Below are 17,647 nucleotides of genomic sequence, written 5' to 3'. Positions count from 1 at the left end.
CTCTAGAACAGCGCTAATAGAACTTCCTGCAATCACAGAAATGTTCTGTATCTTTGCTGTCCAATATGGCAGCCACATTTAGCTACTGAGCACATGAAATGTGGCTAGTGCTACTTAAAGACTAACATTTTTTAATTAATTAAGTTTAATTTAAATAGCTACATATGACAAGTGGCTACCATACTGCTACCTATTGCAGCTCTAGAACACTGTAGTCACAAGTACTGTGCCAACTCTGATGGGCAGAGAGCAGCTGCCTCGAGCCCTGTGTTGAGAAGGATGCGGAGGGTTCGTATCTGTGATTGGCAGAAAGCAGACATTGCATTCTGTCCTTGACCCAGATGCAGCAACTCAGTACCACCCTAGGCATAAAGGCCCAAGAAAATTATACCGACAAAATTTCCAACTTTACCCACGGCACTCCCTAAGCTCCGTCCTCTGCTTTCTCTCCACAGCCCTTCCCAGCTCCTGACATAGCACATACTCATCTGTTTAATGTGTGTTGCCCGCACTAGAATCTGTTCTGCTCACAACTGTATCCCCAGTGCCTAGAAAAGTCCTGAAATACTTGTGGTCTGAATTTTTTTTTTTTTTAGAGACAGGGTCCCGCTGTCTCCCAGGCTGGAGTGCTGAAGTGCAATCATAGCTCACTGCACACTGATCTTCCTGGGCTCAGGTGATCCTCCTGCCTCAGCCTCCCAAGTAGCTGGGACTACAGGTGCGCACCACCATCATGCCTAGATTTTTTTTTTTTAAGTTTTTTGTAGAGATAAGATCTTGCCATGTCTGGTGTTGGACTCCTGGGCTCAAGAGGGGCTCAGTGACCCAGCTAGAATGTGAATGCAAGTCTTACTTGCAGCCTTTGTTGCCAGATCTTTCCATTTTCTAAGTGAGTCAAAAATCCAGGTTTTTATCCAGAATGTACAAATGTTTAAGTATTAGAAAATGTTAACACTCTGGGAAGGTCAAACAAAACAGATACCCACAGGCCAGCTGTGGTCCAAGGACTACCTAACTGATTCTTCCTGTTAATTAACAGATCTCCCAAATAGAGCCAGGAGGAAGTGCCAGCTGGTAAGTGAGAGATCTCATTATTAAATGAAATAATCCAATGAAAACACCATCCAGGGCCTGGCACAAAGTAAATGTTCAATAAAACTACACTTATTACTAACAAAACTTCATTCTTACAGCCAGATAAATATAAAATGCGCCACAACCCTGGCCACAATGCACAATTCTACAATTCTACAACTCTACAATTCTCCAGCAATTCTACAACTGTTTGGAGAAAAATTCTGCTGGAGGATGTGGCAAAGGCTTAAGACCTGCCACAGCCCAGCAGAGCCCAGCTCAGAGGCCACACAGCCCATGCATGGGCCGTGTCAGCAGGACTGTCCTCACCAGCTCTGCTCAGGTCCACCCTGACACAGCCAACATCCTCCCACTGCCACCAGGAACCCACCACTGCTTTAGGACAACCTGTTTTCTGTGGGTTCATCATCTGCATTATCTAAAATGTGGATTTGTTTTGCTAAGTCCTGGAATGTTGAAATGAAGAGCATTCTGTGACACCCAAGAGGTGAGAGTTGGAACCAACAGAAGGACCAGTGCCTACTTCGCATTATGGGGAACGCGCCTGGCTTTTCTCACACTGAGAGGCATTCGAGGCTAAAAGAAAAACTAAAAATATTAGATATCTTTGTGGGTGGTTCTGTGAAGAAGACAGCGAGTACAATGCAAGGCTGATGCTGGGGGTGGGGACATGTCTGTGTGTCTCCTGTGAAGCAGACAATGGATTTGACCCATTACATTAGACGCGGAGAATGCCATGATGCAGCCACGGTGCAACGAGCAAGACGCAGAGCAGCTATGGATCCACAGGCAGAGGCACAGCCCTCCCACTCGACACCAGCTTCGTCTCCTCTTCCCACTCTTAGTGGTCCCCCAGCCCCGACCTCACTGTTGCCAGGATAACAGTGGCACGGTGGGGCTTGGCACTAGAAGCCCAACCCCAGGCCAAGAGGCAACTGGCCTCTGGCTCTGACTCCCCTCTCCCCTACCAAGCACCTATAAGAACAGGGCTCAGGGTTGATGACACCTTGTCCTAATAGCAAAAGGTCTTGAGGGAAACAGTGACCAGGCTTGGGCAAAGGTTACAGAGGAAGAACATTCAGAAAAGCAAGAGACACAATCCAAGCTTAGGAAATGGCAGCCTCCCAGTGTCCCAAGCTCCGGGGCTCTGAGGAGAGGGGCCTGACGCTTGTGGTCAATGGGCGGTTCTTCCCTGTAAGACGGGCACGAAGGAAAAACACCATCCCTAGTAACAGGTGACCCTGCACGTGGGTTAAAGCAGGAGGAGAGGTGGGGAGAGGCAGCTGTGTCTCTGTGCAGTCCTCCAAGACCTGAATGGAAACCCACCCAGCGTCCACCTCAGCTGGCTCCCCAGGGTCCCATGGGTGAAGACGGGGATGGCTTTCCACCCTAGACCCTGTGCAGTCTGCCCTGGGCTCTCCCTCTACGTGCCCTGGCTGCAGCATCCTCCTGTCTGAGGATGGGCACTGTGGACAGTCCTCGCCTCCGAGGGAGGACCAGGCACAGGGCCAGTTGACCACGCAGGACGCGTGTGAAGGAAGCACAGGCCTGCCCCTGTCATCCCTCCATCTTCCCACATCCTCCGTCAACCATGTTCCGATCCCTGGGAAGTGATTCTGAGTATGATTCAGAGAGGCTCAGTTTTGTAGCTCCACCTGGCAGCAGGTGTGTGCTGAGTGGGTTTTCTGGGTGCTGCCTGTTGCCAGGTGGCGGCCGGGGTGCTTAGCAACCCTCAAGGTCCCCAACTAACCCCTGGAGTGTGGTCACATGGGAATAAAGACAAACAACTCCAGTTCTGTCCTCTGGGCCTCCTGCTCTACCCTCACATGCCCACAGAGCCGGGAGGCTGGACCAAGGTCAGCATGCACCCTGGCGGCCCCGCACCACAGGGAAGCGCCATGGCACTGCCTGCGAAGCCAGATATGTGCTCGGCAGAGGCAAAGAGGATGCTTCGCATGCCAGGGCTGCATCAAGAGCTCCAAATCCACAAGGCCTCAGGGCAGGGCAGGCTCCACTACCTCCCTGAAGGAGACTGGAGCCAGGGAGGTTAAAGCAGCAAAGCCACTGGAATCTGAGACCCTTGCCATTACCCAAATGCTCTGTTGCCTCAATGCACCCTTTGACATGTGGACATGCTCACCCCAGTGAGGAGGCAGAAAGGGATGCCTGTGCTTGAGGGACTGTGCTGCCTCACCCTCCTGGACCATGGCTGGCTGCCCACCCATCTGGGAGTTGACTGTCATTAGGAGGCTGGTCATCTTCATAACAGAAGGTACAACTTCCCAGGGGATGGCAACAGAGAGAGAGCGGGCTCAGGTCACCAGCGCATCCCTACACCTCACTTCACAGCAGAGGAGGAAGCTGAGGCCCAGCAAGGAGACACCTGCTGGGACAGCCACATGGCCAGTGCTGCCCTTGAGCCGCACACTCTTAAGGCAGCTTAGAAAACAAGATAAATAGCCGAGCACGGGGCTCACGCCTGCAATCCCAGCACTTTGGGAGGCCAAGGCAGGCAGATCACTTGAGATCAGGAGTTTGAGACCAGCTTGGCCAACATGGCGAAACCCCGTCTCTACTAGAAATACAAAAATTAGCTGTGTATGGTGGTGGGCACCTGTAGTCCCAGCTACACGGGAGGCTCAGGCAGGAGAATCGCTTGAACCTGGGAGGTGGAGGTTGTAGTGAGCCAAGATCGTGCCACTGCACTCCAGCCTGGGCGAAAGAGTGAGACTCCGTCTCGAAAAAAAAAAAAAAAGATAAGAGCACCTGACCAAATAAAAAGTGAGACACGGACCCTGGGCACTCAATTCTGGAAGGAGGCCCCTTTTTTGCAGAGGGTAGATTAACAATTGTTTTTATAGGAGACACTCAAATAATTTTTTTAAATGGAGAATTTTCGTAAAAAAGACATTAAGCACACATGTAAGTAAGGGATGGTCTGCTCTGACACTGACCTCAAATGGCTCTTTGGAGCCACTTCCAAGCCAGGTTCTGTTTCCTCTCATACCAGGACTGTCTGCAGCCCTTTCCAAAGTGTTTTTCCATCTATTATCTCATTTTTATTCTCATGAGGAGCTTTTACAGGAGGAAAGTGAAACGGGGTCATGCAGCCTCTAGTACCGGCCTGCACTCAGCTCCGAAGACCCGTCAGCTGATGTTTCTGAAACGTCAAATCAGCCCAGAGCCCACGCCACTCCCAACGTCAGCCCCAATGCCTTGGGAGGGAGTGACCTCTGTCCTGGCTGGAACAGAGAAGGGGAAGGATGCACAGGCCCCAGCCAGCTCCCATCCTACCTCACCGCCCTGACTTCAGCCAGTGCCTCCCCAGGGGCTGGGGGCCAGTGTGACGGCATCTTGGAGCCCCAAAGGGCTTCATGGTTTTTAGACTCCCCTCTGCCTTATTTCATGTGATTCCCAAACTATCCCCTAACAATGGTATTATTTTTAATCCCATTTTCAGAAAATTAAATTGAAGACCAGAGAGGTAAAGTACCAACACCACAAAGAGAAAGCTAGGGCTCACAGTCCCCCAAAAATGCTGGCAGAGGCTGTGGATGCAAATCCAGGTCCAAGATGACCAGCGGGGTCATCCCTCCCCAACCCCCAGTACAGACAGGTATCCACCACAAGGTGAGGCTGGAGCATAGGACTGTGGGACTGTGCTAGGGTCTGGGTCCCTTGTCCTCACGTGCAAGGCCTGTCCCAGGGCTCACCAGGTCCCTTTCTATCTGGTTTTAAAAATCAAGCTTGGTAGCAGGGCGCGGTGACTCACGCCTGTAATCCCAGCACTTTGGGAGGCTGAGGTGGGCGGATCACGAGGTCAGGAGATCGAGACCATCCTGGCTAACACGGTGAAACCCCGTCTCTACTGAAAATACAAAATATTAGCCAGGCATGGTGGCGGGCACCTGTAGTCCCAGCTACACGGGAGGCTGAGGCAGGAGAATGGCGTGAACCCGGAAGGCGGAGCTTGCAGTGAGCCGAGATCGCGCCACTGCACTCCAGCCTCGGGGACAGAGCGAGACTCTGCCTCAAAAAAAAAATTAATTAAAAAAATAAAAATAAATAAAAATCAAGCTGGGGTCCCAGGTTTTCTTCTGGGGGAAGATGTTGCGGAACTAGCTAGAGGTGGTGGTGGCACAACATGGTGAGTGTACTAAACCACTTTCAAGGGGTTTCATTTTACCTCTATAAAAAAGAAAAAAAAAATGAAGCAAACCTGAGTTTTTCTAACTGCATATCTAATTTATAATACCATATTCATTTTTAAAAATTATTTTTCAAAAAAAGTCCCAGATTAAGGGAGGTTTTGGTGGCCTCTTCTACTTTTCTATATCTTCAAAATTGTATCCAACCGTCATATGATGGCAGAGAGTTTGAGTGTCTATGTGCAGGCACTGTGCAATAACTACTTAACACTTATCTCCCCTAAGGCCATAGGAGAGGGGCAGAGACTCTGGTACTTGGCTCTCGGCTGCTATACTATGTGAGAGGAAGGTGTTACATTTATAATCTCTTAATCAGGATAAAACATGGCTAGGACACTCTCAAATATCAGGACCAAAAAAAAGGCTTGAAGGAATATGCCTCTGTGATGGTTAATACTAAGTGTCAACTTGATTGGATTGAAGGATACAAAGTATTGATCCTGGGTGTGTCTGTGAGGGTGTTGCCAAAGGAGTTTAACATTTGAGTCGGCGGGCTGGGAAAGGCAGACCCACCCTAAATCTGGGTGGGCACAATCTAATCAGTGGCCAGTTTGCTAGAATATAAACAGGCAGAAAAATGTGAAAAGAGAGACTGGCCTAGCCTCCATGCAGCCTACACTTTTCTCCTGTGCTGGATGCATCCAGCCCTCCAACAGTGGACTTGAAGTTCTTCAGTGTTGGAACTCGGACGGGCTCTCCTTGCTCTTACCTGCAGATGGCCTATTGTGGGACCTTGTGATCATGTGAGTCAAAACTTAATAAACTCCCCTTTATAGATATCTATTCCATTATTTCTGTCCCTCTAGAGAACCCTAATACAGCCTCTATCAGTCTTTTATTTTAGAGATGGAGGTCTCACTATGTTGGCCAGGTTGGTCTTGAGCTCTTGGCCTCAAGCAATCCTCCTGCCTCAACCTCCTAAAGTGTTAGGATTACAGGCGTTGTGCCACTATGCCAACCTCTTTTTCATTTCTTTATAATTGTATATTCTTGCCAAATATTACACAGTGTAGGCCAAGAAAGCAAAGGAACTCTTCCAAACTTGAGTTTATCTGTCTGTGGCTTGAGCCAAATGAGGATAAGGCAGGAAACAGCCCACAGGATGTCACTCCTGCCTTGAGGCTGGTTCCCTGGGGCTGGGGTTTTCAAATAGGAATCCTTTGGGGAGGGTTTCCAAAAGCAATGAGGTATTTTCTAGATAAACAAGGAAAACTTAAGTGCCTAAGTATACTCTCACTCATTGCTGGTGGAGTATAAATTGTGTGAAGCTCTATAGGAGGCCGGACGTGGTGGCTCATGCCTGTAATCCCAGCACTTTGGGAGGCCAAGGCAGGCGGATCACCGGAGGTCAGGAGTTCGAGACTAGCCTGTCTAACATGGTGAAACCCCGTCTCTACTAAAAATACAAGAAAAATTAGCTGGGAGTGGTGGTGGGCACCTGTAATCCCAGCTACTCGGGACGCTGAAGCAGGAGAATAGCTTGAACCCGGAGGCGGAGGCTGCAGTGAGCTGAGATCGCACCACTGCATTCCAACCTGGGCGACAGAGCAAGACCCTGTCTCAAAAAAACAAAACAAAACAAAACAAAACAAAAAAAGCACATTCCAGATTCCTCAAAAAATTAAACACAGAACTACCATATGACCTGGCAATTCCACTTTTGGGTATATATCCAAAAGAACTGAAAACAGGGACTCAAACAGATATCTGTACACCGGTGTTCACAGCAGCACCATTCCCAATAGCAAAGCTGCAGAAAACACCCAAATGTCCAAATGAACAAACAAAACGTGGTGTATACATGCAAGGAGATATCAGCCTTAATGGGAAAGAAATGCTGATCTGCGCGACTACACAGAAGAACCTTGAAGACATCATGCTAAGTGAAGTAAGCCAGTCAAAAAGGGACAAATACATGATTCCGCTTATATAAAGGACCTAGTAGAGGCAAATTCAGAGACACAGTAGAACAGTGGTTACCAGAGTCTGGGAGAATGGGCAGTTATTGTTTAATGGGCACAGAGTTTCTCTTTGGGATGATGAAAAAGTTCTGGAAACGGACAGTGGTGATGACTGCACAACATTGTGAATGCACTTAATGCCACTGAATTGTATAGTTAATGGTTAAAATGGTAAATTTTATACTATGTATATTTTACAGTAGCTATATATATAATTTTTAAAATGCAAATGTCCTTTGATCCAGCAATTCCACTTCTAGGTTTTTATTCTTCCACAGATATACTTGCACATATATACTATGATATAATAAATACCGCTATAAGGATATTTAGTACAGCAATGTTTACAGTAGCAAAAGATTGGAAATAACCTAGAAATCTATGGAGAGCGCAACAAAATAAATTGTTACTTCTGTATAATGACTGAACACAGTCATTAAAAAGGATGTGGCAATGCAATACGGACTTAGAATGCTCTCTAAGATAGTAGGTGAAAAGATCTAGTGCCTGTAATCCCAGCATTTTGGGAGGCCGAGGCAGGCAAATCACTTTAGGTAAGGAGTTCAAGACCAGCCTGGCCAACGTGGTGAAACCCCATCTCTACTAAAAATACAAAAATTAGGCAGGCGTAGTGGTGCATGCCTATAGTCCCAGCTACTTGGGAGGCTGAGGCAGGAGAATCGCTTAAACCCAGGAGGCAGAAGTTGTGTGTCGAAATTGTACCACTGCACTCTAGCCTCAGCAACAGAGTGAGACTCTGTCTCAAAAAAAGAAAAATAGATTTAGTACAAAAGAGTGAATAGGCTACCATCTGTGTGTGTGTGTGTGTGTGTGTGTGAAAATTCTATAAACCTCTGAAAGGGTACATTAAAAAGATAATAGTGACTGGTGATTGATGGATGGGGGCTGGATGGCTAGGGGAAATGAAGGTGGGATGACTTACTTTTCCTAGTACACCCTTTTTCATACTTTTACGATTTTATACATGTATACTTTTGCTATAGAGGATCTTATAGCAGGCCAACCCTCCAGCCAAGAACAACTATAAAAGCTAGATAAAATACATAAAAAGAACCTAGCTCTTTAAAGGCAATGGAAACAACCAAAGCAGCCAGGATTTGAGAGGCCAAGATCTCAGGGGAAGGGAAACACATTTAAGTGAGCCCAATGCACTCCGCCATTTTTCCCTTGCGACCAGGGTCGAGAGGCTGGAGAGAGAGCAATGATGAGGGCTTTCAAGGGGCTGGAGAAACAAGGACTGTGAGCAAGGATTCCAAGGCAGAGAGAGTAGAGGGGCTAAGACCCCGGGGAAAGAGAACCATGCAACAGTGAGTCTGACTTTCTGTACACTATTACCCTTTAGTATTTGCATGGGGCAAGAGACCAAGAATCCAAGCAGAAAGTGAGACTAAGAGGCTAAGCTTTCAGCTGCCTCACATTGCTGAGGAGTTCAAGATACCATGAGAAAAGCACCAGCCTTTCAGGTAAGACCCCTGAAAAGCTATTTCCTATCTGCCCCTGCTCTAACCATCTGCCACAAGAAAAGTAAATCTTCCCTGGAGAGACACAACATTATTCAGAAGCACTACTATTTCCCATCCACAATATCTAGTATTTAATTTTTAAAAATGCCAGGCGGCTAAAGTGGGAGGATTGCTTGAGGCCAGGAGTTTGAGACCAGTTTGGGCAACACAGTGAGACTCCATCTCTACAAAAAACCATTTTTTTAATTAGCTGGGCATGGTGGCACACGCCTGCAGTCCTAGCTACTCAAAAGGCTGGGGTGGGAGTTTTGCTTGAGCCCAGGAATTCGAAGATGCATAAGCCACTGCACTCCAGCCTGAGTGACAAAGCAAGACCCTGTCTCAAAAAAAAAAAAAAAAAGGCCAAGATGCCAGGTTTCAACAACAAAAAAATGCATACCCATTGGTATTATTATGGTTGTCAGTCAGGAACTTTAAAATAAATGTTTAATATATTCTAAAAAATAGATGACAAAATAGGAATACATAGTTAGGGGACCTAAGTCCAGTTTTTAAAATCAAATGGAAATTCTAGGACAGAAAAATATATAATTGAAATTGATGACTCAATAAAAGAGCTCAACCACTGATCTGACAAACCAGAGGAAGACAGGATTAGTAAACTGTAGATTAGGCCCATCAAAACATTGTCTGAAGTGCAAAACGAAAAAAAGATTCAGAAAAAGAAGAGAGATACTTCTGGAACATGGTAAAAATGTCTAACAAGGATATTGAGTCCTAGAGCAAAGGAGCGAATGGGAAGAAGCAATAAAAAGATACTGGCTGAAAATGTTCAAAACTGACGAGAGATGTCAAACCAACATTCAAGAAGCTCTTTGAATACCAAGCAGAGCAACTGCAAAGAAAACTCCCAGGCGCAGCATCGTAAAACTGCTGAGAACCAAAAACAAAGAGCATTGGGAAAGCAACCACAGGAAGAAGTATGCATTAATGTAACGGGAGCAACAGTCTATCTGACACCTGGCATTTCAACAGGAATGAGGGAAGCGGGAAGGATAGTGAAATGCTTTTAAAGGGCTAGAAGTAAAAAATGGCAGAGTAGAATTATCTGCAAAAAGTCTTGGCATGATTTGAATGTGTCTGTTCAAAATTCAGGTGCTGCCAATGTAATACTATTAAGAGGTGGGGCCTTTAAGAGGGGATCAGGCCACGAGGGTTAAGGCCCTTTTAAAAGGGGCATCACATAACATTCAGCTAGCCCACCCTTCTGCCATGTATGGACACCAGAGCAAATGCTGGTGCCTTGATCTTGGACTTCCCGGCCTCTAGAACTGTAAGTAGTAAATTTCTGTTCTTTATAAATTACCCAGTTTCAGGTATTCTGTTGTAGCAGCACAAAACGGATGAAGACAGGTATCTATCAAAAATGAAAGCAAAATAAGCACACTCCTAGGTAATCAGAAATGGAGAGAATTTGGTACCAAGACATCAGCATAAAAGGTAATACTAAAGGGAATTCAAGAAAATGAAGCAAAGAAATGGAGAAAGGAAGAGCAATTGAGAGGGCAAAACTGTGGGTAAATATAAGTAAAGAATATTAATAAGAATATTACATAAAATAATCACAATAAGGACTTGTGGGGTTTAAAATACGTTGAACTAAAACACATTACACTAATAAGCAGAAAGTGGGGGGCAGAGGCTTGTGAAATGACGTTAAAAGGTTGTGGGGTCCTTGCATCGTGACTAAAGAGGTAAGTACTAATTTGGGGCAGATGCAAATATGACATAGTTGACATTATTTCATTTTTTAAAGATTTTGACAGATTTGGCAGAATATACATTATTCTCAAGTGCATCAAAACTGACCACATGCTAGGCCAAAAATCAAGTTCCAAGAAATTTCAAAGACTTGAAATTAGAGTATGTTCGCTGACCAGAATAAAGATAAAAAACAACATAATTGTAAACAAATCCTCAAATGTTTAGAACTTAGTGCACTTCTACATCGCCCATGGATCAAAGGCATTTCAATGAAAATTAAGTAAATATTTTAAATTAAACGACACTGAAAATACGGCATGTTAAAACTTGTGAGATAAAGCTCAAACAATGTAATTGAGTGAGATCTGTAGCATTAAATGCATGTTTTAGGAAAGAAAGGCTGAAAATCGGTCATCTAAAGTTCTATTTTGGCTGGACCTGGGGGCTCACGCCTGTAATCCCAACACTTTGGGAGGCCGAGGTTTCGAGACCAGCCTGACCAACGTGGTGAAACCCTGTCTTTACTACAAATACAAAAAATTAGCCGGGCGTGTTCCCAGCTACTCGGAGGCTGAGGCAAGAGGATACCTTGAACTCAGGAGGTAGAGGTTGCAGTGAGCCTAGATTGCGCCACTGAACTCCAGCCTGGGTAACAGAGCAAGATTCAGTCTCCAAAAAACAACAATAAAGTTCCATTTTAAGAAGGTAAAAAAGGACACAAATTAAGCCCAAAGAAAAAAGAGGCAATGACAAAGTTTAACTTAGAGATAAGAGGCTGGGCGTGGTGGCTCACGCGTGTAATCCCAGCACTTTGGGACACTGAGGCAGGCAGATCACAAGGTCAGGAGATGGAGACCATCCTGGCTAACATGGTGAAACCCCACCTCTACTAAAAAAAAAAAATACAAAAAAATTAGCCGGGCGTGGTGGCAGGCACCTGTAGTCCCAGCTACTCGGGAGGCTGAGGCTGGAGAATGGCGTGAACCCGGGAGGCAGAGCTTGCAGTGAGCCTAGATCGCGCCACTGCACTCCAGCCTAGGTGACAGAGCCAGACTCCGTCTCAAAATAAATAAATAAATCAGAGATAAGAAATGCACAAAGAAAGCAACAAAGATTAACGGTGGTCTGCTGAACAGGCTAAAACAATAAGCCTTAGCAAGACTGATTAAGAAAAATTTTAAAAAGGCACAAATTATCTTCGGTAATGAAAAAAAGGAACATCATTACACATTTCAGACAAAAGATAAAAAGAAAATATTAAGAATGTTATGCCAAAATTTTGAAAATTTGAATGGACATGTTTCTGGGGGAAAAAACCTCTCTAAAACCTATATAAAAGGAAATATAAAATCTGAACAACCTTATTATCTATGATGGAAACAATCTTCCCCTAAAGAACACTCCAGGCCTATAGGACTTCTTCATTAGTGCCTTTTTTATTTTTATTTTTTTTATTTTTAAAGCCAGGGTCTCACTTTGTTGCCCAAGCTGGAGTGCAGTGGCACAATCATGGCTCACTGCAGCCTCAACCTCCTGGGCTCAAGCGATCCTCCCACCTCAGCCTCCCAAGTAGCTGGGACTACAGGCATGCATCACCACACTCAGCTAATTTTTAAATTTTTTGTAGAGATGGGGTCTTGCTTTGTTGCTCAGGCTGGTCTTGAACTCCTGGACCCAAGTGATCCTCCTGTCTCAATCTCCCAAAGTGCTGATATTACAGGCATAGCCACCTGCCTGGCCACACCTACAGGCCAGCCACATGCCTGGCCGTGACTTCTAAATTTAAGGAATAACCCAAATTATCTTCAAACTATCAGGGGTTAGAAACTTCTCAAATTATTTAATGAGTTGGGCATAACCGTAATACCAAAACCTGTCAAGCACATGGAAAGGAAGGAAAATAGCAGGCAGGTTTCTCTCTTGAATAGAGACAGAAGACGTAAGGAGAATGTAGGTAAATGGAAACTCACAGGCGGCAGGATTCCATCCTTCCCAATGGTAACAGTGCTTTACCAATCCCAGTGGGATTCACATAGATTCCTCCTTACCCTTAAAACAATCTCTCAGCAGGTCACGGTGGCTCACGCCTGTAACCCCAGCACTTTGGGAAGCCAAGGCGGGTGGATCACCTGAGGTCAGGAGTTTGAGACCAGCCTGGCCAACATGGTGAAACCCCGTCTCCACTAAAAATACAAAAAAAAAAAAAAAAAATTAGCCAGGTGTGGTGGCAGGTGCTTGTAATCCCAGCTACTTGGGAAGCTGAGGCAGGAGAATCGCTTGAACCCGGGAGACGGAGGTTGCAGTGAGCCGAGATTGTGCCATTGCACTCTAGCCTGGGTGACAAGACCAAGACTCCGTGTGTCAAAAAAAAAAAAAAGAAAAAAAAATCTCTCAAGGTTTTACATATGGGGATACTGAAGTCCAAAGAGGGGCAGCAACGAGCCCAAGGCCACACTCAGGACAGAGCCTGGCTAGACAAATTCATCCCACTTGGAGAATTCTAGGCTCCGGCTGTGTGCCCAGCTAGGCCTGAGGATGCACCTTAGCCCTCAACTCCCCCCACACCTCTGCACCTCCCTTCCACCTAACCTGGACCTCTCCATCCTGGGGCCAATGTCTGCTCTGCCGCTGCAGCGTGGGCAGGCAATGCAGAGAATCACCACTGTGGCCCGGGCAGGCTGCTAGCACCCTCAGGAGCCCTGGGGCACCCAGGGATGACCCTCTCTGCTGGTGCCCAGGCTCCCTGCACTGACCCTGCCCAGAGGAAGCATACGGCCTTGGGTGTTAGAAAGCAGGCCTCATGGCCCCGTGCACTCGGCCTACCTCTAAAAAAGCTCTATGGGTTACAAAGCACTTCTGGGTTTCTCATTTGACCCTCAAGAAACCTACAAGACAAATGTCAATACCTCCACTTTGCAGATGAGGAAAAGTGAGGCTCTGTAGGGTGGATAACTTATCTCAATTATCTACACGAGAACAGCCCCAGGGTGAAACACAGGGCCTTCCTCATAACACCAGGGGGCCTCCACAAGACGGTTCAGTGTGAGTTAAGATGTCCTAGATTGTACAATATGAGACAGACAAGATCAATGCAGACAGACATGCTGAAAACTGCGCAAATGTTATATAAAAAGAATGCTCGCCTAGCTAGGCGGTGACACATGCATTTTTTTTTTTTTTTTTTTTTTAGTGCAGAGAACCCAGAGGGATGCTGCCACAGTGCGAGATCAGATACAAACAAGAAATGAGACAGTATTAAAAAAAAAAAAGAGTTGAAGAATGCCTTTCAAGGGGCTTTACAAGCCAGGAAAGGAGGATTCTTTAAATATACACAGGCCACAGCAGCTCCTCAATAACCACAGGTCACACTGCCCAGGGGAAGGGGCGAATACGATGGGCTACTAAGCCTGGACCTTTGTCACAATGGCAGCCAGGGAAAATTCCCTCTCATGGGGGCCTTCTGTAAGGAATGAGATTGGTAAACGGGGAGGAAGAAAACATCCCCAGGACAGTGGAATCGGAGGCCCATCAGCTAAATGACTTAGTGTGTGCCTCGGAACAGCACTGTCTAGAGAATGTGAGTGAGGCCCGACGGTGGGGCTCCTGCAAGCCAAGGGCTCCAGAGTGGCCCCCGAAACCAAGGCCCTGTCCACCCGAGTGGCAGCATCTATGAAAACAGCAATTTCAGTGAATCAGGAGCACACAGAACCTCCTGAACACAAATGACATGGTTCCCAGAGCAGAGAATCATAGTGTCAACCTATTGAGTTTGTTTTTGAAGGGGAAATAACCCTACGGATAACAGGAAATTGGTGGGTGTAATTTCTGGAGACCTTCAAAAAGCATGTGAGATTAATCCAGGCCAAAACTATGTAAAAGCCTGAGTGACATGAGAACTGGGAGGACGGTGCGGCCATGGAAGAGACTGGAGGAAAGCCAGGAAACCGAGGCAGGGACAGCCAGGCCTCTCTCCAGATGGAGAATGTAAACAAGGGCATCCCCGGGGAACAGGCTGGTTTTCCTTCTTCAGCAGTGACCTCAGATGGGAAGGTAAGGGAGGGAGGAGCTCCCCTGGGTGGGGGTGTGAGGCTGACACACTTCACCTAGCAGGGCCCTGAGGCCGCAGGATGGGTCAAGGCCCCACCCACGGCATGAGCAGGTGCACAGGGTGGATCTGCGGGTGGACCAGCAAGAGTGGTGGTGGAGGCGTGACGTGAAGGAATGCCCGTGATGCCCCTGACCCTGACCTTGGTCCCGAGAAGGTCATCTGAGAAAGGAATGCAGGAAGTCATAGCTGGCTGCTTGGGCAATGCATTTCTTGAAAGGGAAAAGTTTTACATTACAGAAACAAAACAAAGAGCAGGAAGGCAGAAGAGGAGAGATCTGGGTCAAGCAGAAGCAGATTTAGGAGTGAGAGGCTCCCTGAAGCTCAGAAGCTGCCCTCTAATGGTGAGGAGCCCAGAAGACAAAGTTCAGAAGCAAACACCTGAACAGGGTGGATGAACGCCAAGCCCCACGGAGCCAGGGGCTGCCGCTCTGGTTCCTCTCCCTCTGACAAGGCCACAGTCCCTGAGCCCAAGCTCCAGGCCCGAGGCCTCCCGAGAGCCTCACCTGCTGCTGGCTCTGCTCTTCCAGGTTCATCTTCACCTCCAGCGACTGGCGGGCCTCCAGGAAGGCCTTGCGGTGCTTGCGGTCAGCCATGTAGTAGGACATGATGCCCACAGCGATGGCGCACAGGTAGAGGAAGACGTTGGCCAGGATCTGCACCCCAAGGAAGAAGAGAGAAAAGGCCAGGGGTGAAGGCACATCTTCAGAAAAGGGGATGGAGGAGATGGGGTGGGTGGTGACCAAAACCAAACCTCAAGTTGCCCAATGTCCAGGGAGGGGCCCAGCACAGCCTTGGACCCCAGAGCCTCAGACACCACCACATGTACCACGGATGGGTGGTCCACCCAGGGGCATGGCTCAAGGCCTGAAAGGCTCAAAGTTTCCACGAGGGGCAGGGTGCAGGCGTTCAAGCCTGGCTGAGGGGCTGTGGATCCCCCCTCCGGCTTCCCAACAAAGCAAGGCTGTCCAGTTCCTCCATCTGTGATGCCTCAGCAGACCCTCTGCCACCCATTCATTCCTTCACGCATTTGCTCAAGCAGCACTCACTCAGGTGCTCTGCCAATTTGTTGGGAAGGAGGGTGCACAAATCCCAGGTCCCACTGAGCAGGACTGTGTAATCCTAAAAGCTCAGATGGTTTGGGATGTGGCAGGACCCCTGAAGAGGTCCCAGGCTGATTCGGTAGTCACAATGTTTACCTTACACACGTGTCATAGGTTTCTAGTTTTCTGGGATTCACAGGTATCCTCTCAGCTAACCCCACCTGCCAGCAGGTGAGGGGTGCCCAGTACCAATACTCAGGTCTCAAGCTATTGTGGGGGTGTCCTGGGACTTGAGGTCTCCTCCACTGCCTGCAAGGTCAGTACCCCGGCTCAAAGGGCTTCTGGGACATCAAGTGCCTATTCCCCATCCCTGGCACCCTGAAGATGCCCCAGGTGTCCTGGCCCACTTCCATAGGCTGTAGGGACTGCAGATCTGATGGTCTCCTGCTGGGGTAACCTTGGATACAGATCTGAACATCCCAACCCTGCCTGGCGGCCAGGCCTGGCTGCTGCTACTCCAATCTTTGGCCATGACTGGGACCCAACATGGCTGGACCAAGTGCTAATCCTTCCTCCTCCTCCAAGGCCACTGGCCTCAGTAAGCCTTTTCAAGCAAGGCCTCTTTCCTGGTCTGGCTCTTCCAGCTTCCCTGGCGCCAGCTCCATGCCCTTCCCCCGAGGCTGTGGCCACCCTCCCAGCCCTGGTTCCCCGACGCCTCGCCTGCTAGGTGTGGTTTCTCGGAACTGAGTTTGGAGTTGAGAAATGAGATGGGAAGAGAAGCGGAAGAATTTCTCAATTTCTGGCCCTCAGGGGATAAAAGATTGGCCTCAGAGTAGAATGTATTCTGGGGTAGGTGAAAAAGGCAGGGAAGTCAACTTTTTGTTTTTAAACAAGATGGTCTAACAGACAACAAGGGAGGCTGGTTCTCACATGAATTTTCTGGCTTCTCTTGGTTATGCCATATCCCCTGAACTGTGTTGTGTTTCATCAGAGCTGATCAACACTTGCCCTGAGGATCAACCACCACCACACCCGGCAGAATGTTCCTGCAGCCTCTGTGGCACTCAACAAGGGCCCGCTGCGTCACGAATCAGGAGGTCAGGTGAGTCTCAGTGCTGGTCAGCAAGTCACCGGGTGTAGATTCCCAAGCTCTGCTGGCGTCTGGTTCCAGCTTGTAATGACCTGTTGACCTCCTGGGTCTGAGCAGCCCCAGTCGCCTACCCCGTTTGTGGGGCACGTCTGTTGGGGCAGGACAACCCACCCCTGTCTGAGTGGTCAGTACCATATGGCCTCAGGCCACCCAGTCAACACCTGAATGGCCAGCCTTATTGGGGCCAGAAGGGAACTGTGAGTGCAGGTTGGGAAGGGGAGGCCTCTGTGACTTGGGGGAGGCTCCGGGACTGGAGCCAGCCTGACTCTCTGGCCAACCTGGGAGCTGGCCACCTCTCCTTCCCTCCAGCCTCCTTTCCGGCTGGGCCTCTGTGGGCCAGGTCTTCTTCTGGCCTTGCTTTTCCCCTTGGAAGTGAGGCAGACAAAGACCAGACAGTGTCAGGGCTGGAGGGAGCTTTGAGGGGAGCTGATTCTCAGCTCATCGGTGAAACTGGAGCTCAGAGTAGTGGTTGGACCTGGAAAATTGCCCAGCCGGTGAGGGGCAGGGTCAGAGTCCAGGGTTCCCCTCGAATTTATGTCCCCATATTGTATGTACCTACAAGTGCAGTGAAAAAGCAGATTTTATTTTTAAAAACTTGCAGATCAATGCAAGAAATACTGTCCTACATAGGAGGTCACCAGGCATGAGCCAAGCCTGACCCTGCTTCCAGCCTGGGGTCATAATCTTTGGTGATTGGTGTGAAGTTTTTCTGAGACAGTTGTTCTGGTGGGCTGCACAGCAGGTCTTAGGTAGACAACCGAGGGGGTAATGACAGTAACTCCTTGCACAAGCTCAGTGCTGCTCACTCGATAGAGCCTGTCCCATCTGTCCCTATGA

General features: G+C 48.0%; 1 protein-coding gene across 6 annotated transcripts in view; it reads right to left on the bottom strand.

The window, feature by feature from the left end:
* Window positions 1–17,647, bottom strand: part of ADCY3 (adenylate cyclase 3) — a 101,552-nt gene that overhangs the window by 38,315 nt on the left and 45,590 nt on the right. For all 6 annotated transcript variants that reach the window (XM_055377558.2, XM_055377559.2, XM_063696016.1 and 3 more), the window contains exon 3: window positions 15,124–15,273. In XM_055377558.2, coding sequence (XP_055233533.2) covers window positions 15,124–15,273 — 150 coding nt within the window. The remainder of the gene's footprint in view (window positions 1–15,123; window positions 15,274–17,647) is intronic.

The sequence above is a fragment of the Gorilla gorilla genome, chromosome 12 (assembly GCF_029281585.2).
Source record: "Gorilla gorilla gorilla isolate KB3781 chromosome 12, NHGRI_mGorGor1-v2.1_pri, whole genome shotgun sequence".
NCBI classification, from domain to species: Eukaryota; Metazoa; Chordata; class Mammalia; order Primates; family Hominidae; genus Gorilla; species Gorilla gorilla.
Note: the sequence above shows the minus strand (reverse complement) of the source record. Positions and strands in the feature narration are given on the sequence as shown.